Source organism: Leptosomus discolor, chromosome 17, assembly GCF_034619465.1.
Source record: "Leptosomus discolor isolate bLepDis1 chromosome 17, bLepDis1.hap2, whole genome shotgun sequence".
In the NCBI taxonomy this organism is placed as follows: domain Eukaryota; kingdom Metazoa; phylum Chordata; class Aves; order Leptosomiformes; family Leptosomidae; genus Leptosomus; species Leptosomus discolor.
The window spans coordinates 16,228,758-16,251,036 of record NC_141407.1 but is presented as its reverse complement, the minus strand read 5'-3'; the positions used below and the strand labels follow the sequence as shown (position 1 = coordinate 16,251,036).

Here is a 22,279-nt window from a genome sequence, read left to right as displayed (position 1 = left end):
GTAGGGAGAGATGAGGTAGAGTAGGGAGAGATGAGGTAGAGTAGGGAGAGATGAGGTAGAGTAGGGAGAGATGAGGTAGAGTAGGGAGAGATGAGGTAGAGTAGGGAGAGATGAGGTAGAGTAGGGAGAGATGAGGTAGAGTAGGGAGAGATGAGGTAGAGTAGGGAGAGATGAGGTAGAGTAGGGAGAGATGAGGTAGAGTAGGGAGAGATGAGGTAGAGTAGGGAGAGATGAGGTAGAGTAGGGAGAGATGAGGTAGAGTAGGGAGAGATGAGGTAGAGTAGGGAGAGATGAGGTAGAGTAGGGAGAGATGAGGTAGAGTAGGGAGAGATGAGGTAGAGTAGGGAGAGATGAGGTAGAGTAGGGAGAGATGAGATGAAGCTGAGCGCTGTGAGATCAGATATCTACCGCTGTAGAGTTTGAGCCTCAGTGGAGGTAACTGGAGACAGCAGTTTCTTCTTGCATTTGGGACAGGTTAAAGGTGATCTGCGCAGGCTCCTCTTAGAGCTGCTGCTTTCTCGTCCCACCAGGTGGATGCACTAGAGAGACAGCTGAGGTGGCACCACAGGAACACCAGCGCACACGGACAGGGGAAGAAGGCTGGAGACAAATGGAGAAAAAGATGACCGTGTTGCCTCTTCGTGTAAGGTCGGTGTGTTTGTTCTGGGCTGGGGTCCAAAGGGTGGATCAGTGCGGTGCTGCCGAGCGTGCTGTGGGCCGCCTCAGCAGTCTTGACATGCAGAAGAGACTGTTGCAGGAGGGAATGGAGCAATCCGGTGATGAATGGGACAAGAGGTAATAGGCTTAAACGCAGCAGTTAGACACTCATTTCTACCAGTAATGATTAGTGACTCACTGGAATGGGTTGTCTGGGGACTTGTGGCCTATCCATTCCTGGAGGTCTTTTAAGAACTGGTTTGGCAAAGATGGGGAAAGACATAAGTATAGGATGGGCTCGGTGGACTGGGTGAGGTCTCTCAGGCCTATTCTCCTGGGACTCTGGGTAGGTTTCTTCTAACAACACTTAATATCATAACCCCGAATCCAACAGCCTCCAAAGGACCTTTGTGGGGAGAGATATCACAAAGCTCGGTGATGGAGTAGATGGACTGGTTCCTCCTCAGGGTAACAAGGACATCTGGGCAGATGGAGCAATCCATCATTTGCTTACATATAGGCAGAGATTTCCCCCTCAACATCTGGGTCGTTGTGCACCTCTCTCCTGGAGGCACCAGTCCTCTCTTGGCTCAGCTCGAGCCACGGGAGCAAGGCTGTGAAGTCACTGTCAGCCCCTGCCAGCCTGGGGACCTCCGCTGCTGCGGAGCTGCGGCGGGGTGCTGGCAGAAAGCTGCCAGAGCTCTGGTCCCTGGTGTTCAGGGGCACGGAGAGCACAGACTGAGCTGCCTTAGCCTGCTTCCCGTGGAGATCCCTCCAGCCTTGAAAGAGAGGATGAACAACTCGCTGGCACCTGCCGGTCTGGAGGAGGTGTTTAATGGGGTTTATGTGTTGCAAATGATCACTCCAGGGACAGGAGCAGAGGAGTTATGCAGAAGCATTGCTCTGCCTGGCAGTCTGTACCACAAGGAGCGTCCTCTGGAAGTTAGATTATAGGACAGGGCAAGCAAAGGCTGGTCTGTGCTGATAATCTCAGGAGAAAGCAGAAGGGGGAAGCCTGTAGGCTGGCCACAGTGTCCCAGTCTGATTTGGTGGCTCGGTTCTTACAGATTTTCCAGTCGAACAGCGATTGCCCTTTAGAAATTTGACATAAATCGCAGCACGACAGATGACTTGGCTTTTCCTTGCCATCATTTCAGATCCTTGACGAACGCTCTAGTGTTTTACGGGGTCCCCGAAAAGTATTTCTGTGGGTTTAAAGGGCTGTTGCTGCTTTCGTGCTGCAGTCACGCATGCCCCAGACCTGCCAGGCGCTGTACCGACAGCTCGCTCTGCCTCCAGCTGCCTCCCGTAGAGGTTTCTCTCCTTTCTTGTGCCATTTCAGGTGCCCTGTGACCTGCGCTCCTGCTCTCCACCAGCCGGACCAACCCACTCCTGCAGGGCTCGGCAACGGCAGCCACGAGACCCCACGATGCTCTGCCTCCTCTCGCACCTCCTCTACCGCTCCCTGTCCCAGGATGACTGTACTTCTGCCTGTATCGAACCCTCTGCCCTCACTCTCTACAAGCCCTTCAGCCCCTGGACCGTTCCTGCCCTTGTCAGCCTCCCGGCGATGGGCTCTGCCCTCTTTGATGGTGACAGACCAGCAGTCTGCCAAGATGCCACTTTCTTCCACCGTCCCTAGGAAGTGGGGAATAATTGAAGCTGCTTTAGTGCCATTGTTCTGTTCTTCTCCTCTTCCCACGCCATGCTGTCATCACCTCCCACCCCTTGTCTGAAATGTCCCATGGGCACCCAACCGGAACAATTCATTGAGAGGCAAAACCTTTCTCAAATGCGCTGTGGAGCCAGGAACCATCTGGAGTAATCTAAAAAAAAAAATAAAAAATAAACAAACATGAAACCCAAAACAACCCCCCCCCCCCAGCCATCTTCTCATGCCAACAGCAAGAGCAAGAGGAACCTCAGGCCGCTGGCGGGCACCGTTTGGGCTGGGCTTGCAGTCCCTGCCAGCAGCAAGGAGGCGAACCCAAGGCCCGGGGATGTCTCCTGGCGGTTTGGGCGCTTCAGGACGGAGGGCCAGGCACAGATGCCACCGGCAGCCGCTGTGCTTTGCCAGTCGTTGGGTCCTGAGCAGCACGTCCTTCGGGACGTGCCCGTGCGAACGACCTGCCGTTACGTGCCCAGTGCTCGCGCTTTCCTCGGTGTGACCCACTTTCTCCAACTTTCAGCCCCTTTAGGGGTTTAATTGGATTTATGTTCCTCTTCCTTCCCCCCCCCCCCCTCTCTCCCCCAAAGGCTCTTTGCTGGAAGATGTATTTTGTGTGTAAACGTAACAGGACCTGGAACAGAACCTCCGATAATTAGATGTAATGGGCTCTCTCATTAGTGGAGGGGAGCTGCTGGTTTCTGTCAATTAGTACGGGGGAACACGACGTGCAGTCTTTGGCACATGGACGGATGCAAAGTGCTCTCCGTGTTTCTTGCTCCCAGGTGCTCTGCAACTGAACCTGGACTACGTAACCCGCTCTCCTGAGCGGGTCTTCTGGTTGTGTTGCTCTTTGGAGGTGCTTTTTAGTGGTGCTAGAACTAAAGTCCCTGTCTCTCCACCCCGGCCCCAAACCTGGGGACCGACGAGGTTTTAAGACATCCTTCTAAGCTGGTCACAGGGACTAAAGAGAAGATACTTGGTCCATCAGGTATCTGTGCCTTCCTCATCTTTCTCACTTTTCCTGCGTCCTCCCACCTTCCTTCCCACAGTGCAAGGACCAGAAACTTTTACAAACAACATGCTTTTTCTTTTCTTCTTTTTTTTTTTTTTTAATTTTAGGTGGTTTATAGTACCAAAGGGATTCAAAGCAGCAGGGATGCTCCTGGAACCTAATAGGAAAATAAAAAAGATACTAGAAAAAAAGGTTGTGTTTTATCAGCTGTTTTCTGGCGTGGGACTCTGGGCTGTGTGTGCGCGTGCTGTGCGGACACGGGTGTGCAGTGATGAGTGTGTGTTAGGCATGTCTGGTAAGTTCAGCTCAGAGGCAGTGTTTAGTCCTCAGGGATGTTTGTCGTTTTGCAGTACTCTTTCATTTAGGTGCAAATCAAGATCCGAAGCCTTGCGTGTTATAAATCAGCTGCACTTGTCCATCACCTGCACCACTAGAGATTCTAATCTGGCACAGGTCAATAAAGGTAAATCAGGCTCCAGTCTCCTCCTGCAAACCACAAGTTTACCAAGTCCCTATTCAAAACAGCAAGGCATAAACGTTCCGTGCTCGATCTGATCAGATCATCTCTAAAGGCATCACCGAGCTGCCCGTTTTCCTCCCGATGGAGTGCGAGGTGAGGAGCAGACGTGGCAGAAGCGCTGCAGGACGGCAGGGGGGGTGTCTCTTCGCCACGTGTTGCAAACCCTTCTGCTCTCCATCCTCTGCTCCCCTCCCCGTGCTGAAATGGGAAAAATACCCCGAGAAATGGCACCTCCCTGCGTGCCACCGAGGGCGAGGCTGTGTGCTGGGCAGGTCGGGGAAGATCTCGGGGGAATTACCCATACATTCAGGTGCTGCTTTAGTAAGTAGGGAGCAGAATGTTATAGTAAAGGCTCCTTTTTTCCTAGTTCCCACCTGTGCAGCAATGCAGGGGGCCTGCTCAGGGAGCGCTGTGTACTCCTGCCCTCTGCCCTGGGCTTCTCTGCCTGGGAGAGGGTGAGGACAGAGCTGATCCCCCACACCCAGACATTGAAATGCAGCTTTTGCAGGTTGTTTGGGCATCATGGAACATGCAAGATGTGGCAGGCCTGGAGCTGTTGACCCAGGGATGGGTCCAGTTTGTTCTTCATAGACCAGACGGTTGCAGTCTGCAGCCTAGACCCCTACAATTAATTTTCCGTAGGTTTTTTTTAAGCAGCCTCTTTCAAAGCCCAACTGCACACCCAAAATGAGCTACCCAGACCAGTTACAAGCAGAAGAGGATTGAAATAATGAGCTCAAGGCCAGGAGCAGAGTTGCCAGGCACAAAACTCCCACTAATTAGATGGAACAGTTAAATGACAAAAGCCAGGCAGGGGCTGGGGGGCCTGGAGTTGGGATTTCTGACCGGAGCGGCGATCTTCAGGTGGCTTAAAGTGCACGTGCAAGATGCAAGGTGGAAATCTCGGTCCTTTGGCCGGTGCCTGTGGTTGGTGGGGTTTGGTGAGGGGGGGTTGTAGCACGTCTGAGTATGAGCGGGACCGTGAGGGGTGTGGGTGTGCTGGTGGCAGGAGTGTGGCAGGGCTCGGCTCCAGATGCCACGCAGGCACCCGGGGCTGATCAAGACCCTGCATCAGACGAAGACCTCCTGGTGCTGAAGGGGATCCATCTCTGCTGGAGGCTGAGCAAGCGCCAGATCCTGGTGGATCCAGGAAGTGGATTCCCTAGAGGTCCTCTGCAATGGGGAACTGGTGGGAGGAGGCAAACGCTGCAGCGGGGTAACCCTGGGAGGCCCCCGCAGACTGAAAGGAAAAAGGATCTTGTGTAATAAACCCCAAAATATCCACCCAGCAAATATCCAGACCTCCTCAGCTCTCTTCTAAGGTTATTTTCCTCATTCTGTTTTAACTCTTGCACATTTGTGGATGCAATTATTTTCCTATGGAAAAAACAAACCAAAACAAAACCTTCTCACACAAGTGAGATTAAGACTACTAACTGGAGTCAGCCGCTTGTCACAAGAGCTGCTTGAAGAAGAGAGTGCTGTGTTGACCGGTGCTCCGGTAACAAGCAGGAGAGCACACTTTAAAATAGTAATTAGAAAAAAAAAAAAAAGCTATTCTCCTTCTTCGAGAGCGGCGAGCCTGGCTCCAGCTGTGCCCGTCTCCCAGATGTGCCCGTGGGTCTGAGCGTGGGACTCCCGCCTGCAGACTCGTCCCACCTGCAGACTCGTCCCACCAGATCAACCAGTTTCACTTTCAGAAATAGGAAGTTCCCCGGGAAGGGCCGGTGAGCGCCCAGACGCGCGCGAGGGACGCGGGACGGCAGCATGAGCCGCCCCGCCGGCGGCACGAGCCCGGGATCGCCCCTTCCTCCCGCCTCCAGAAGCGCGGTGGCGTAGACCACCGCATCCACCGCCTCTGTTCAGGGATGGAGCAGTTTGTCCGGAAGCGTTTGACCTTCCTGACATCCTTCTGGAACAAGCTCCGTCCCCGCTCCATGCCAGAGAGCTGCTCGCTGGGGTATCTTGGTTCTGATTCCGTTTCGCTGCACTCGGAGCCGAACTCCATTCCCTTCATCCCCAAGTCCTCTCTCTTTATCGCTTTATACGCTTTCACAGCCCGGAGCGCGGAGGAACTGAGCGTAAGCGCAGGGGACAAACTGCGTGTCCTCAGAGAAGAAGGAGAATATGTCTTAGCCCGGCGGCTGCTGGGGGAGCCGGCCGTGGGCTACGTTCCTGCTGCGTTCGTGGCCAACCTCAGCCAGGGCACCTCCGCTCACCGGCCGTAAGTATCCCTCGCTCTGGACCCGTAGGGGGATGGAGGCTGGACCGAGGTGGCGTGTCCCTGCCCAGGGAAAGGCACCGCTCGCCCTCCGCGGCGGCGGGGAGCACGAGCTCCTCGTCCCCTGCTTTTGCCGTCGGCGGTGGTGGGACCGAGCGGGGATCTGCCGTGCCCTGGGCATCCCTGCCATGGAGCTCCTCCTGCAGCAGGGGGGTGGGGGGTATTCGGCACAGCAAGCCAGGGCTGGGGGATGCGCCGAGGGGCGGGGATGCTGGTTGCCCTTCCTGGGCGCATCGGGCTCGCACAGGGTGGGGTGGCTCTGGGCTGGGACGTGGTGCGATGGTGGGCGCGGGTACAGCTACGGTGTCGAATAAACGGGCTCCTGCTTGCTCCGGCTCCTCTCCCTCTTGCCCCCCATTAAAGGGGAGGCAGCAGGGGGGGGGAGGAAGGTTGTACCTTCAGCCCTGTCTCAGCTCCAAAGGGCCCTAGAGTGTGGGGAGAAGCAGCTTGGGTTGGGACCTGCCAGAAAGCCCGGAGCTCTGTAGGACCAAGCCGTGATGGTGCTGCTGCTGTCCAGCTCCTCCTCATCTGGGACCAGGGGCTCCCTCCCTGTCGGTGCCTTTCCCACACCACACGGAGCTCGGTTTGATGTCTCAGCCCTCTCTCAGCTGGGGAAAGCCCAGCCTCATCGTTGCATAAGGCAGCCCGGGTGCTGACACGCCAGGCAAAACGCCCCGAGACACTGCTGCTCCCTCTGTACCAGGCCCTGAGTCACGCCGAGTGACGGGGAGCACACGGCTGAGGCGGGTGTCATTGCCCTGCAGCCTCCCCCCGGCGCTCGCCCTGCGCCGCCTGGGACCAGGGGTAAAGGAAAGGAGTGGGGCGAGCCTGGGAAGAGCTGCCCTGACGCGCAGGGGCAGCGATTGCAGCTGGTGGGATGGCAGAGGCTCTCCCTCGCTCGCCTCCCTGCATGCGCTTCGGAGAAAGGCAAATCCAGTCTGGTTGGGACGGTGCTGGGACCACACCGGTGAGGGCCACAGGGTTGGCTCGCTGCTGTGGTCCCACTGCACAGAACAGCCGGGCAGGCTGCAGCTCTGTGTGTGTGCGAGTGTGTGTGTGAGTGTGTGTGAGTGTGTGTGAGTGTGCGTGAGTGTGTGTGAGCGTGTGTGCGCACAACCCAGCCCTGTCCCCAGCGTGGAGGCGAGGGGGATGCTGCGGTGCGGGAGGGCTGTTGGCAGCAGAAGCGTGCGGCTGTGCAGCCGGAGCGAGCCGCGAGCGCGCAGACTCTGCGGAGCCACAGGTCGGAGCTGGGTGGTAATTTGTTCAGCTGCTGTATCCCCATCACGTATAATTTCCTGCACGGCTTCTCAGACGCTGGCGATCCCAGCTGATGACGAAACCTTCGGCTTCTCACGTCCTGGCTCTGGGGCTGGATGAAGCAGCCTCTTCCTCAGGCTCCCGTGCAGCCCGCTGGGTTGGGACCCAGCCAGCCAACCTGCCTTTTCGTGCTGGAGATTCAGTGATGAATCTCAGCACCGATTGGGCACAGAAGAAGGGTTTGGCTGGGTCCTCACTCCTGGCTCGGTGCTGCTGAGGTCCCCAACTGGCGCTGCCATGTCTGGAGCAGCAAAGGGCAAGTCCCAGAGATGTTTTCATTGATGTGATTTGCTCACGGGCTCTGAGAGCTGGTTCTGTCCGTAAGCTACACGTCAGGAAGCCCAAAGTGATGCTGTGCCTGCAGCTCTTGCTCTCGTGGTGGGACGCGTGGGTGCAACCCCATCAGAGCACCTTCCACGCGGCGTCAGGCGGTTGGTGCTTTATTTACCGCAGGCTGTCAGCCCAGCCGCTGCACCGAGCCACGCGTGTAAACCTCCCAATTTGGGGGATGGAGCTGAGACCTGGCCAGCTCGAGACAGCAGTGACCAGACACGCTGCTGGAGAGACTGGTCCGCAGTCAGCAGGCTGCAATAAAACGCCACAAGTGCCTGCAAAACCCACCCAATGAAGCAGCCCCGGCGCAGACTGGCAGCGGGGTGCGCGGCAGCCGCTTTTACAGGCTCTGAGCCGCAGGCTGGCCACCGCGCCGCTCGCTTGGTGGCCACCAGGGATGAGCAAATGGTGGGAGGGAGCCGCCTCCCCTCCCCGGCTCAGAAGGTGCAGGGGTGGATGCGGCCCCGTCCAGGCACCATCTCCTCGCACCGCATTAACCCCTCTGCTCTGCCCTCCCCAGCTGGTACTTCAGCAAGATCAGCCGAAACGAAGCTGAGCAGCTCCTCCTCTCGCCTCCCAACCAGCACGGCTCCTTCCTCGTCCGGGACAGCGAGAGCAGCAAGGGCGAATACTCTCTCTCAGGTAATTTTGTGCCAATTATCCAGAGAAAATTAGCACAGGGAAAGGATCCGGACTGTTCCTTAGGGGCAGCTCCTGGCTTGGTCAGCACGGGGTGAAAAACATGGAAACAGGTTTAAAGCGCTTTACAGCATCTTGTTAAAGTGAATTGACTGCGTGTAAAAAAAGCAAATTGAAAGCCAATAGATGCAGGTATGGATCGCTGAATTACTGCGGCAAAGGAAAGTACATTGCTCCCACCCAGGGTATAAAAGCCATAAACAATTCGCAGTGGCTAAATGACGGTTTCGTGGCACTAACTCCCAGGATTTCATTCCAGCGGCTTTTGTCATCCGAGGATTGTCGAAAACTATGCTGCCACTCCAGACTAACAGGGTCTGTGCTGCTCCCACGTACAGACATCTGAATTCAGGGGGTTTTGGACCAAGCAGCGCCGTTACGCTCTGGTCCAATCCACATTAAAACAACCCGGAGACATTCAGAGAGAACCCCGCATCCCGCCCATCGCTCCCCTGGGCTGCGGGAGGTCCAGCCCACGCTGGGTTATCCACCTCAAGCAGCAATGAGCTCTCTCCGCTCTCCGAGCAGCTCGTTTGCATGAGGAATTATCCCTGCTAATGAAGCATCACCTCCCCGGTCCAACTGAGCCCCACTCGCCCCTGGCCAGGAGTCTTCTGAGCCAGGAGGTGGGAGCAAAGGGGGTTGATGGGGAGCGGGATGTAACACCCCAGGGGTGAATCGGGTTGCTTTAGGGTGAACTAATCGACCGGGTTCCTGGGAAGGAGAGGGTGGGAGTCATCAGGGGAGTGGGAAGGAGACGGCGATTGCACAAGCTGAGCTTTCTCCCGCCTGCGCTTCCCTGCAGTGCGCAACCACGCCAAGGTCAGCCACTTTCGGATCTGCAAGAGCCCCAGGGGCACCTTCTACATACAGAAGGGACATCCCTTCCCCGACATGGAGGAGCTCCTCGCCTTCTACACCGAGCACTGGAAGGTCATCCAGAGCCCCTTGCTGCAGCCCTGCAGCCCCGCGGTGCGTACGCCAACAGCACGGCTCGGCCAAGGCCCCGGAGATGGCCAGGGTGGAAAAAAGGAAAGACAAATTAGGGGAAAAAAAAAGAAATAAATAGTCTAGCCGTTTGGGATTTGAGCTTTATTAAACTAAATTTAAAATGCACCATTAGTATAGCTGCCAGCATCACCTTTTATCACCTATGTTAAGGCCAGGGCATGGCATTTATATGTATTTTTGGCCAAAATGCACAGGCTTTTCTGAAATATCATCTCCATGTCGAAGACTAGAAACTGCATTGTTACAAATCTCTTTGATACTGGATCTGGAAACATCGGCGCTATTTTTTGCTATTTTTTCCCCAGAGTATAATAAAACCACACTGCTTTTATATAGTTTTCACGCCAATTAGCGTGGCACTCATAAATCCAATTACAGTATTAATCCCAAATTGCCAACTCATCTCCTGATTAGATTCCATCCACCGATTATGACTTAGAAAGAACAATTAAACGTGAATATCCAGAGAGTGAAATTGAAAGGCGTAAGGTAAAGGAAATGCTTAATGAGCTGAACTCTAAAGATCAGCCATAATATGCAATAATATTCACTTACTCATTTTTATGTATTGGTGGAAACGGAGAAAAGCCGCCTTTGAGGTCTGATGAGTGAATTCTGACTTGAATTCCTGATAGTTCACGTAGTCTCCAAAAATCTCCCCCCTGGAGTGTGTCGGCTCCCGGCAGAGGTAGCGCAGAAGATGCCCCCCCCGTGCTTTGTGCCCCCGGTGACTATTTAGCAGAGGGAAAAGCAACGCACAGGCTGCAGCCAGGGCGCGATGCAGGTGGTGGAGCACCGTGTCCTGCCCACTCCTCCGTGGCCCCCGGGCCTTGGGGGGCTCCGAGAGCTGGTGCAGGCTCCACCAGCAGGTCCTGCCCGGGCGGCTGGTCCAAGCGTGCGATGCCCGTTTCACAGACCCCCCCCGAGAGGGACGGCTGGGAGCGCCCGCGCTGGGAGTTCACCCTGCGGAGGAAGCTGGGCGAGGGCTACTTCGGGGAGGTGTGGGAAGGACTGTGGAGGAACACGGTGCCGGTGGCCATCAAGATCATAAAAGGTAGGTGGAGGAGCAGATGTTAACAGTGGCCAACTGGGTCTCTCGTTCACTGCTACCTCGTTCGCACCCTTCTGTGTCCCAGTCCTCTCGGACACCGTGTTTGTCCTTTCAAGCAAACTGTGGCAGAACCTGGGAAGTAGCCACCGGACTATTTCTGTGGACCCACCTAAGCTTGGGCTGCACCTTTATAAAATGGCTCAGTCCGGTGGGTTTGTGGTAAGTCATGTCAAGTCAAATGGGCTTGTGGTAAGTCAAGGCAAGTCAAGTTCAACGGATTTGTGCTAAGTCAGGTCCTGATGGGACTATGATCCTGAAAATGGGATCCAAACCTCCCTGGAAAACTTCTCTTGGGTATTTGGATCTGAGACATAAGGTGTGCAGACATGAACTTTGAGAGCAAGGGCGGATGTGGGGAGGAAAAAGGACCTCATCCCAGTTGAAGGTGCTGAGCTCCCCAACATCCACATGAGAAAGTAACCCACAATGGCCTTGTGGGCTTCCTCCCCCAGCCGACATGAAGGCAGAAGACTTCACCAAGGAGATTCAGAACCTGAAGCGCCTGAGGCACGAGAAGCTGATCCAGCTGCACGCTGTCTGCTCACTGGAAGAGCCCGTGTACATCATCACTGAGCTCATGAGGAAAGGCAACCTCCACAGCTACCTCAACAGTGAGTACCCGTGCTGGCACCGCGGGGAGGGGGCTCCTGGGGCAGTGCTGCTCTGCGGATGCTTTCTGTGCCCCAGAATGGCCCTACGAACCCGAGTGAGGACCCTAGGGGAGCACAAGCCCGGTTTCAGCCCTGTTTAGATCAGTGGTAATGCACAACAACCCATGGGCACTTGATGGAGACGGTCTTGGGTGACCCCAAGACCCAAAGACACAGTCTGGCATGATCCTTTCGGTGTCCGTGTGGGCTGGGTCCACATCAGTCCCTGGGAGCCCAAGTGTGTCGGTAAGGACCTTCATCCCTCCTTCTTCACACCCATCCATGGTCTGCCAGCTCCCACCACGGCACAGAAACCCTACAGCCATGTTTGGGCAACTCTCCCTTCGTTAGGAATGAAATGGCCAAATGTCCCCCTGGGCCAGCAGCATGTGCAGAGCCAGTAACAGGCCATGGTCCACTCATCACCTGGCTGTCAGTTTATTTTTCTTGGCCTTTCTTTTCCTGAACCAGTAATCAGTCTTGAAGGGAAACAAGACAAACCGCTCCCACCAAGACCTGTTTTTCTACTGGGTACATCCCCCTCCTCCCCCACGCTGACCTCGTTTTTGGTTGGGGCTTCAACAGCATTTTGGTGCCGGAGGAGCTGGGGCTTGCAGGTAGGACAGGTTGAGAGGCCTGGCTGGAGATTTGCATGGCAGAAGGGCGCCTTTAGCTTTGAACGAGCCATGGACGCCTGCGTCCTCATCGCAAGCACAGGGTGCTCTTCAGAGCTCACCCCAGTCCCGTTCCTGAGGAGCACATGGTTCTGCTGAACTTCCCACGCAGTACAACCAGGACTGTTCAGCAGGACCTCCAATTCGAGGCTGTACATGTTCCCCTGGTCTGACGTTGCCGGCACAAGGTCTCCTTTCAAACCAGAACACCCAAAATAGCTAGATTGTCCCCAACGCTTGGATCGTCTGGGTTAACAGGTCCTGAAGGGAAGTCCCTGGGCACCTCCCACCTGCTCAATATCGCCTGCCAAGTGGCGGATGGGATGAGGTACCTGGAGGAGAAGCACATTGTCCACCGGGATCTGGCAGCGAGAAACATCCTGGTGGGAGAGGAACTCACCTGCAAAATTGCCGATTTCGGACTTGCCCGGCTCCTCAAGGTCAGTCAGCGGGATGCTGTGGTCCCTCCCATCACTCCAGGCCACCAAGCTGCCCCACGCTGCAGCCATGCCCCCCTCCCCCCCTCCTTTACCAGCCCCACAGCCCCAGCAAAGCCCCAAAAGCAGCAGCAGTGTTCGTCGTACCATCCCTCATGACCCATCTCCCATTGCTTTTCAGGATGACATTTACTCCACCAGCAGCAGCACTAAAATCCCGGTGAAGTGGACAGCCCCAGAGGCAGCCAACTACCGCACCTATTCCCTCAAGTCCGATGTCTGGTCCTACGGGATTCTGCTCTACGAAGTGTTCACGTACGGACAGATCCCGTACGAAGGTAGGGCTGCCAGCCCCCGCCAGTGCCGCTCCATCCACATGCCGGGCAGCTTGCCCATGGTCCCCAAAAGCCAACATGTCATGAATTGTTGTGTTGTCCCTTCCACAAGGGAGGTGGAAGCAGCTCCTAGAGCGTGAGGGGGCTGTTGTTCACTTTGGGGATCGCTTAGAGGGATTTTTCAGAGCTCGCAGACTCGGGGCAGGAGCTGGGGGCCGGAAGGTGGAATGGGCTGGATGATTTCCCACAGCTTCTCCACTACCAGCCTCGTGGCAGAGAGAGAGACACCATTTCACAGCAGCACCAGTGGACATCTTGGCCCGCTGCAGGTGTACCTTCAGGGCATCCTTTGGGGACATTAGATTCAGGGGCATCTTCTCCTTCCTTGCAGGAATGACAAACCAAGAAACTGTACGGCAAATCACCAGGGGCTACCGCCTTCCCCGGCCCAGCTCCTGCCCTCCCGAGATCTACAGCATCATGCTGGAGTGCTGGAGCGGCAACACGGAGGAGCGTCCTACCTTCCTGGCCCTGCGGGAGAAGCTGGGCTTCATCTACAGACGGCTGCTCAGCTCCCTCTCCTGAGGGACCCCTTCCCACCACCCTTCCTGCACAAGCCCCTCCAGGCCAGCTCTTGTCAAGAAGCTCCTTCCTTCTGGTTTGCCCTCTGACAGAGCTCCAAGGAAAGCACAACCCCCCACCCAAACCCAGCCCATGGTCCCTCTTGGTCAGGATGCAGTGAGGTGGCCAAGGGAAAAGGCAAGGAGTTGTGGAGAACTCGTCGCCAGCGCTTGGCTGTGTAGCAGCCTGGAAAAGCCCCGAGGTAGTGAAGGCATCACCCAGAGTTTACATCTTCATTCAGCCAGTAGGGTGGGAGGTCCCTGCCGCTCCCCACACCAACGTGAAGGTTCGCAGTTTGTGTTCAGTTGTGGCTCCGCTGGATTTTTTTTTTTCTTGTAGTGTGTGTCCGGTGTATTTATCAATAAACGTGTGTGCATCCACCCACGCCGGTCCTTGCAGGGCGTCGCTGGACGCTCTGCCCTCGCCACGCCGCTCCCCTCCCTGCTCAGGAAGGAATGGTTTGCGACCAGTCCCGCTCTTGCCACCACAGATAGAACCAGTTTCGTGTCTCTTTGGTCTCCGTGCCTCCAGGGGTGCGTTAAACCTTCCCGTGCCTCTGCCACCCCTTTCCCAGGCAGCAGTCCCGCTTGCCTTGAGGACCCTGCCCAGGCAGCTCCCGCCTGGGCTGCTCCGCTCTGGCTCCTTGTCTTGCTCACCAGCGTGTGGTTATTCCACGGAAAAATACGTGTCTGGGTTCAAATATCTACTGCTTCCTCAGCCCAGGTGCAGGCAGCAGAGGCAGCCCTCAGCAAAACGCCGCTTCACCCTGTTTCCCTCTTTATCCCACCCATAGTGCAACGCCAAGAGATGCTCCCAGCTCCTCGCTGGTCCCAGGGCACCCCAGCGCAGGAGGACCTGGAGCCTCTTGTCGTCTCCCCCAAGCTGGGGGAAGCATTTGCTCCAGCCAAGTATTTTTTGCCGCCCTCCCGGCCCATGCACGCGTGGAGGCTGGGCTGTCCTTGGCAGTGGTGGAAGGACTCACTGGAAAGCAGCACTGGGAGCAGTGCCAAAGCCCACCCACCCCCCTCCACTGGGGCCAGCCCGACTGGGGCTGCTCGTGCACTGGGGGCACCGGTGGCAGGGAGCACGATGTGCTGTGGGGGGGAAGGCAGCCTGGCACAGCCCGTGGTTGGATTTCCTCCTGACAAGCCCACGTTGCCTGTCAGCGGCAGAGGGGATGACGGGGAGGACCGAACCAGCCGCAGGTTTGGAATAAATAAAGTTTATAAGGTCGATGCAACACTCCCCACGCCTGAGCAGCATCCGTGCGGTGCAAAACGGCAGCAGCAAGCCTGGCTGTTAATTGAGCAAGTCTCTGGGCGTGAGGGGCCTGGAAAGGGGAGGGGGGAATGTGGTTTAAGCGTGTGATAAATTTTGAGCTGCCTCTGACGCTCGAGCAAGGGCGAGGTAGGTGCTGAGCCCTCGGGAGCAGCAGCCGTGCCCTAGGAAGGCGGCAGCTCCGGGTCAGAGTCTTCCCAGCTGGGAAAAGCAACAGGTTGGGTTTGCCGTCGTGTTGGGACACAGTTGCAAGAGGAAATAATAATAATAATAATAATAATAATAATTAAAAAAAAAAAAACCCTCCCAACAAATGCAAAACCCCTCATCTTGCAGAAGCATTTTGCAGCCTCATCAAACGCCCCAGCAGCGATGACACAGCCCAAGTTCCCTCCTACAAGAAACTAAAGTCGAAGCCGTGTCCGGCGGGCGATGGGTTTGTTGCACTCCAAGAAAGGGCAGGGACACGTGGACACGTGTGGTGTAAGGGCTGTTGCAGCCATAAAGATATTAAATTTGCAGGTCTGGCTGCCACCAGATGGAGCTAAAAAAAATGAAGCAGGAGGAGAAGGGTGTGGGGTGATGGGGTGGCGGGGTGCAGCGGCGCACGGCTGGGGTCCCTCGAGAGGCCAGAGGGGCTGGCAGGGCTGCAGGCAGCCCTCCTGCCTGCACCGGCCCCAATCGGACGAGTGGCCCCAAAAGCGGCTCATTTTGCTGTAGCAGTGCCACGATGGGTGATGGGGAGAGGGGGACGCGGGACATGGGGCCACGGTGCTGCCCACAGCAGCTTTTCCTTCCTCCTCCGCAGCTGCATTAAAAAGCTGAGCCGCTGTTTGGGGTTTTTTTTTTCCCCTCCAGCGCAGTTTTGGCATTTCTCTGAGTCATCACTTCTTGCTAAAAGTAGACAGAGTTGGGGGGCGGGGAGAGCCCAAATTTTTCTCATCTTCTCCCAGGATCTCAGCCTGGGCAGGGCAACGCAGCTCCCTCCACCTTCAAAATCAGGGCTGCTGTGGGGACTGGGTTCTTCCCAAAATCCACCCCGTGAAGGCAGAGCTGCTGGGGCCCCAGTCCCTTCCAAACCCCTCCAGACTGGGCATTGCAAATACCGCGGCTAAAGGCATTCGCCTGCTCTTTTTTCAGCCTGGCACGTGCCCCGTTTGCGGATTCAACTTGACCGAGCGGCATTTGAAAACGGCACCGGGCTAACGCGATGTATTTGAGCCGCACAGCTTGTTTCTATCTTTAAAAAGTCCCACATTGGCCTTTGAAGGGTGAGGGGGAAGCAAAGCTGCTGGTGGGAAAAAAAAAAATAAAAAAAAAAATTAAAAAAAATTCCCCAAGCAGCAAGAAGCAGGCAATGAAAGGAAACATTTCTGCTGTGAGAGCTCCTCCGAGGCAGCGGGGCGGCACGAGGGCTGCTGCAAGGGCCGAGAGCGAGCAGAAAGCACTGGCTATTTTTTTTTTTATTTTTTTTTTTGTCCAAATATATGAGTTAACAGTCAAAACACGGCCTCTCATCAAGTGACACGAGGCAGCAGTGAGGCAGCAGAGGAGGGGAGATCCATGCCACGGGAGGGGGGTGCTTGCCCCTCCGGCAGCGAGCTCAGTGGGAAGGGGGGATGCTCCGGGAGAGGTTTGGTGTACAAAGAGCCCCTTTGCTTGTCTCACTTCTGTTGCCCAGTGAACCCTTTGCTATCCCACCACAGCACAATGACCCAAGACATGGGAAATCAGCTGGAATCACCCAATCACTTCGGTTGGAAAAGATCATCGAGTCCGAGCATAAACCTAACACTGCCAAGTCCACCACTAAACCACATCCCTAAGTGCCACATATACCGGGTTTTTTTAAATAACTCCAGGGATGGTGACTCCACCACTTCCCTGGGCAGCCTGTTCCAATGTTTGACCACTCTTTCAGCAAAGAAATCTTTCCTAATATCCAATCTAATCCTCCCCTGGCGCAACTTGAGGCCGTTTTCTCTTGTCCTATCACTTCTTACTCGGCAAAAGAGACCGACCCCCACGGCAATGGGGACGGAAACGGCACAAACATAAATGTGCTTGGTTGGCAGATGCTTTTCCTGAACACGTCTGAGTGCTTCGAAGGAGCAAGAAAGGCCCCAAAAGCACCAGGCACCCCAAGCAACCAAGGTGATGCCAAGGTCTTTGCTCTCAGCAATGCCACGACGCTGCCTGGGAGCACAGTCCGGGGAGGCTGGGCCAGTAAAGCAGGAGCTGGAGTTTGTGAGACTTTACACAAAAATCCCCTTGAATTCAGCAGGGGTTTTTCAGGCAGTTTTGCTGCGCTGGACAGGGAGCTGCTGGCATCAGGGCAGCCTCTCACTGATGCTGTGGTCACTTCTGTAAATCCAACCTGCCTCGCAGCAACGTGGGAACGAGCTTAACCTCCACGCAGCATCCAAAAACGGGATGGAGGAGCATCAATGTGCTGGTGGCACCGCAGCAGGCGGCCAGAGAAGCACACCCAGAGCTGGGTCAGGCCCAGAGAAAGCATCCAGCTGAAAACCAGGGATGCAGGATGGGTGCCTTTGCTCTGCCACAGCCTCCCCCGGGTGCCTGGGACCAGTTCCTGGGTTTGACCCTCTGTGATCATGAGACCAACAAGCAAATACGGCAATATTGACTTGACCTTTGTGTGCCCACACTTTAATCTGCGGTTTTTGAGACTGATATATTGGAAAATACATCTCTCCAAAATCTGGGAACCAGCAGCAGATGAGACCCTGCTGCTCCCCTGAGGCATCCCAGGGGCAAGCAGCAGCCAAAGGGGTTTGCCAGGGTATGGGAAGACCCCAGAGCAGCACTTACTGGTGTGAGCCAGTGCCCACAGCCACCCTCGCCAGCTCATCAGCCAGCCAGCATGCCTCATCTTGTCTTACTCAGAAAGGTTGGGGTTGGGGTTGTTTTTAGCTTGATTTTCCTCTGTTTTGGGAAGTTTAAAGGCTGCCACATGCCTCTGTGCAGCCACCCCCAGCTGTTTGCTGCCCGGCTGGAAGTCGTGTCAGATCAGTCTGGACGTCATGTCAGATCAGTCGTGGGGTGCTGGGGCAGCCTCGGGGGTCCAAACCATGCGCCCAAGGCTGCTGGCCCTGGGGAACGCCCCATAGCCATTCCCTTTGGACGCACACACAGAGCGGGAGCAGAGGTCCCAGGGCTGCCCCAGCTCCTCCTAGGGACAGGGGGGGACACACAACCCGCTGGCCTGAGGACAAAAACCACCGCCTGGAGACGCAGAGCTCAGAGCAAAGCTTACACAACACTTTTCCCCACCAGACGCAAGGAAGCTGGAAGTGACCTCGGATGCCCCTGCTGCACAGGCGAAAAGCAGAGCGGCCACCTCCCCCCCCTGAGCTGCTCCCCGGGCCAGGCAGCGGGGAGCTGCCTGAACACCAGCTTTGCCCTTCGCCCCTGCTCCCACGGGGTGCAGGTCGTACAAAGTCACCCCTCGGGGGTCCCACAGACCCTGGGGCTGCAGGAGCTGCTGCACGCAGGGGCTGTCCCGTATCGGAGGCTGAAAGCAGACCGGAGCAGGAAGATTTGGCACCCTTAAATCAACCCCTGCCAGGGTTTTGTTTGCCTCCAGCAGGAACGGGGACCTTGCCCCCTTGCACGCAGGCACCTGCAGGCTCTTGTTTTCCCAGTGCAGCACTGCCCAGCTACCAGGCTGACCACAGAAGGGCAGAACAGACCAGTTGACCAATTCAAGGCAAAAACCAGCCAAACCACCGCTTCGGGCAGCACAGCACACGGGCCAGCTGGGCTCCCGGGCTGCCCAGCCCAGCGTCCCCCCCTGCCCTGAGCTGTCACCTACACCCTGAGCTCCAGCCTGACATCAGACCCACGAAACGCAAGCCCTGAGCAAGCTTTCTCTGTTCCCTCGTTATGGAGGGCTCACTCTGCACCCAAATCCTTCTCCCACCCCTCACCAGACCCAGGCACTCAACTCCCACCCCATGAGGCACTGGAGCAGGGCAGGGCAGCCAACGTGCTTGGGGAACAAAGTGAGTTCAGTGCCGGCAAAGACAGGCTGTGCAGCCAAGGAAAGAGAAAAGGGTGGGAGAGGCATTCGCAGCATCACCGCAGCCAAGCCGGATCTTGCTCACATGCAAACCACACACGCACAGTGAGTCACGCTGGCAGGACCGTGCCACCCGGCGTTACCAGACCCTGCCGACGCGGCCGGAGGCTGAGCCGTGCCCTGGTCCAGCCCCACCGACAGCCGCAGCATCGCTCTGCCCTCCCACCCCCGGAGGAAGAACAACCCGCAGCTTCTGAAAAGGCCGATCAAGTTTATTAGTCGCCGCTGTACGAACACAAGGCAAACAAAACGTGTCACCGAGTCCGCGTGGAAAGGGGCGCAGTTGCGTTGAGAAAGAGTAAAAAAAGCTGGTGTGGGAATCGTGGGGGGGCTCGCCGTGTTTTTTTTTATTACAAAGCGGTACCTCTGCCTACTCTACGGGGAAGGGGCGGAAGGGGCTGTGCCCGCCGGTGTGGGGAGCAGCCACCGACCTGGTCATGCTGAGGGCCCAGAGCTGGACTCACTGGCGTGGCGCCTCCGTCCCGCTCCCGGGGCCGGCACCAGGCCACACGCCATCGGTCCCGTTGTCACCCGCAAGCTGCAAGACAGAGCAGAGAAAGGGTCAGGCCAACGCCGAGGCGCCACGCTGCCGCTCTGCGTTTCTTTTTGCAGCAAAGGAACGGGCGCCCTGGGCACGAAGACGTCGTCCATGGGGTCAGGGAGCACCTCGAGGGATGCGGCAGGGATGGCCCCAACCGCCCTGGGTGCCGCACTGGGACTCCCCCCCTGCATCACCTCACCCGAGGGAAGCGCTCACCTCTCCGGGGACTCTGACACGGTTGACATGGATGGGTGAGTCGTCTTCCCGAAGAAGAAGCTGGCCCACCAGTGGCCAGGGTCGGACTTGGGCAGACCTGGAGGACAGCACGTGCCAGGGAAGGTGCAGGTCAGTGCAACCCAGGCAGCCTCCCTACCACCCCAGGCTCATCCCACAGGAGCGGCTGGGTCACCTCCAGTACGATTTGCAGTGGAGGGGCCAGGAGCAGCGTGTCCCCCCCCCTCCTCGCAGACCCGAGCCTGGCAGCACTTACCCGGGGAGTGGGGGATGACCTCCCCAGAGTACTCCGAGCTGCCGCAGGAGCTGTTGCTGGATGTGGAGCTCAGGCGCTCTGTGGAGAAATCGCGGCCATCAGAGCCACCACCGACCCTCATGCACGCCACGAAAAGCAGAGCGTGGCCTTGCTGTGGCCGCCCCTGGGGTGACACGGCTCAGTCTGCTCACTATCTCGCTCCAGTACTTGCCCAGCTTTAGCACCAGGTGGATAGAAACCACCAGGAAGGGAACACTGGTGAGATTGCAAGCTGGCCAAGAGCAGGCAGCAGAGAAGGACCTGAACACCTCTGCAGGAAAACGCTTGCAACCCCAAGGACATTATTTAATGTCGTTGCATCTGTATGCAACACTTGAGAGGCCTTTGCAGGCGAGTCGAGGCCAAGACGATGCAGATTCCTGCCTATAATCCACGCAGTTTTAGTCCAACTGCTACAAACCTGTTACTAATTTCAGCTCGAGAGGAATACTTTAATTCCCTCTGGTTTAGGCAATCCATTCCACCAGAGAGTCTCTCCCCTCGTGAGGCACCAGTAGCTGCCATTGCCCAGACTGGTTTTGCAGCTCATTCCCACAGCAACCCTGCGAGATCCCCTCCCCTCGCCCACCACCTTAACAACAAATGAAGGAGTTTGCAAGACCCATCTCCAACTGGTCCAACTGGGCAGGGGCTGCGGTGGCCCAAAGGGGGGGTCCGAGCAGCCGGAGGGATGGCTGCTGGCTGCCCCTCTTTCTCAGCAAGGAGCCTGCCAGCTCCCCTCGGGGCTTGGGCTACAAGCTCACCCCTGAGCTCCTCTTCAGCTCTGCTGGAGCCACGTCCCCCTCGGAGCCTGGCAGAGCACCCTGCCTGCTCGCCCACCACCCCAAGCCCACCCCAGCCCCGAGCGCACGCCCTTACTTCGGTAGTAGTTGTGCGTCGCCATGAGCGAGCCGCTCGACGGGATGGATGCCATGGTCCTCGAGCTTGGCTCCTGCGCGGCCCTAAAACCTGCGAGCAGACGGGCAGCCGTCACCGCCGAGGGGCCGCAGCACGGCCCCCGCCCACCCGAACCCGGACTTGTGCCCACACAGGAGAAAGCTCCAGGAGCTCAAGGGGCCCCAGCGGGATTCCTCAAGGGATTTGACGCCCATTCCGGGCGCAGAGCTTAGCGCCCGCCGTGCTACGCGCCGTCTAAACCCGCGGCCGTAGAGCCAAGAGCTACGTGCAAAACCAAAATAATTCCCTCGAAAGTCGCCGCCTGCACAGAGCGCAGGCCTGGCGAGTCGGCGCAGCTCCTTCCCCAAACCCCACGTTGGGTGTTCCGCTTCCTTGTGGAAAAATCCCAGCTCCCCTCGTCGTATCAACAGTTGGGAGTTACGAAATCTCAAGTAGAGCCTGGGCAAGGAGCAAAGGAGCGTTTAGCTCCGGGCACATACCGAGCTTTTTCTTGGCAAGGGGGTTCCAGCCCCAACCCGTCCCCAGCAGCGCCTCCACCACCCCCGCCCCGAGCTGGGGGGCAAACCTGCCAGCCCCGCACAACACATCCCTCCCTCCTGTAACGTCTGCCCACACTATGGGCCAGAAAATTGCTCTCCCTGGCCCACAACATGCCCAGTTCTGAGCTGGGGAAATATTTTTCTCCTTCTGAAAGCTCCTCCCCCCCCCCCCGCTAAGATGCCGACTCTTCCCACACCCCGCAGTCTGACTCCTTCTTGTTCAAGCAAACGCCAAAAAAAGAGGCTCAAACAGTCGAAGGTGCCACTTGCCAGCGCAAGCCACAGCCCCCTGGGCCTGCAGGAGGACACCGAGCCCCACCGCCATCCGGAGGAACAGCAAAAGCACCGACCGGGGCTGTAAGCCGGGTGCGGGGGAGACACCCAGCAACCAGGACCCCACCCCCGGGGCACCCCGCTCCTGATGAGGCTTTCCCTGGCCTAACAGCGCACCCACTCCTTGGGTGTCCCGCTACAAAATGCCCTGCACGTCCCTAGGAATACAGTAATCCTTAGTGGGGAAACTGAGGCACGGAGCCACCTCCCGGAAGTTTCACCCCAAAGGGACTCGGTGCAGCCTTGCAGCTGACCCCTCCCTAAGCAAAAAGCGAACCACCCCCCGCCCAGCCCCAAACTGCTACCGGCCGCCGCCTTCCCCCCCCCCCCCCGCCCCATCGCGGCCCGGTCGGGGTTGCCCTACCGGTCGCAGCGCACCTGGGCCCGGCGGTGGCAGGGGCGGGGGTCCGGCGGGCGGGCACTAGGGCCGTGGGGGCCGCTCGGCGGCGGCGGCGACGCCGCGCTGGGAACGCAGCGGCCGCTCCGCACCGCACGGCCTGAGCCGCGGTGGTGCCGCCTCCGCCCCGCCCACCCCCGCCTTTATATGGCCTTTGGCCACGCCCCCTCCCGCGCTACGTCGCCAATCGGGATGCGCGGGGCGGTCGGGCACGCCCCTTCCACGCAAGGGGCGGGGTTTGCGCGGACAGTGACGCGCGGAAAGTGACAAGCGCCAGCGGGTGGAGGTATCCTTCCGCGGGGTCGGGCGTTGTCC

General features: G+C 57.4%; 3 protein-coding genes across 5 annotated transcripts in view; 2 read left to right on the top strand and 1 right to left on the bottom strand.

The window, feature by feature from the left end:
* The window catches only part of LOC104354664 (peroxidasin homolog), a 46,137-nt gene extending 43,649 nt beyond the window's left edge, over positions 1–2,488 (top strand). Inside the window, exons 22-23 of one of the 2 annotated variants that reach the window (XM_086474977.1) lie at positions 531–648; positions 2,000–2,488. In XM_086474977.1, the coding sequence (XP_086331103.1) occupies positions 531–626 (96 nt within the window). In that variant the 3' untranslated portion in view covers positions 627–648; positions 2,000–2,488. Of the gene's footprint in view, positions 1–530; positions 1,822–1,999 lie in introns of those variants that run through there. The other variant, XM_086474974.1, reaches the window with a different exon arrangement.
* Positions 2,489–5,726: 3,238 nt separating this feature from the next.
* On the top strand, positions 5,727–13,291 carry SRMS (src-related kinase lacking C-terminal regulatory tyrosine and N-terminal myristylation sites). Its single transcript, XM_009954475.2, has 8 exons — positions 5,727–6,082; positions 8,310–8,431; positions 9,294–9,460; positions 10,415–10,553; positions 11,063–11,221; positions 12,193–12,374; positions 12,553–12,709; positions 13,098–13,291. Exons 1-8 carry the CDS (start codon positions 5,727–5,729, stop codon positions 13,289–13,291), a joined length of 1,476 nt encoding a protein of 491 aa, XP_009952777.1.
* A 5,607-nt stretch (positions 13,292–18,898) lies between these two features.
* On the bottom strand, positions 18,899–21,973 carry PPDPF (pancreatic progenitor cell differentiation and proliferation factor). Of its 2 annotated transcripts, none has more exons than XM_086474853.1 (5): positions 21,946–21,973; positions 20,657–20,746; positions 19,739–19,816; positions 19,465–19,561; positions 18,899–19,245 (listed from the first exon to the last, which is right to left on the bottom strand). In XM_086474853.1, the coding sequence occupies exons 2-5, from the start codon at positions 20,709–20,711 to the stop codon at positions 19,143–19,145; spliced, it is 333 nt and encodes a 110-aa protein (XP_086330979.1). In that variant the 5' UTR covers positions 20,712–20,746; positions 21,946–21,973; the 3' UTR covers positions 18,899–19,142. The 2 variants fall into 2 exon arrangements, with proteins under 2 accessions (XP_086330979.1, XP_086330978.1); XM_086474852.1 differs by having other exon boundaries at positions 21,932–21,971.
* Between the last annotated feature and the right edge of the window lie 306 nt (positions 21,974–22,279).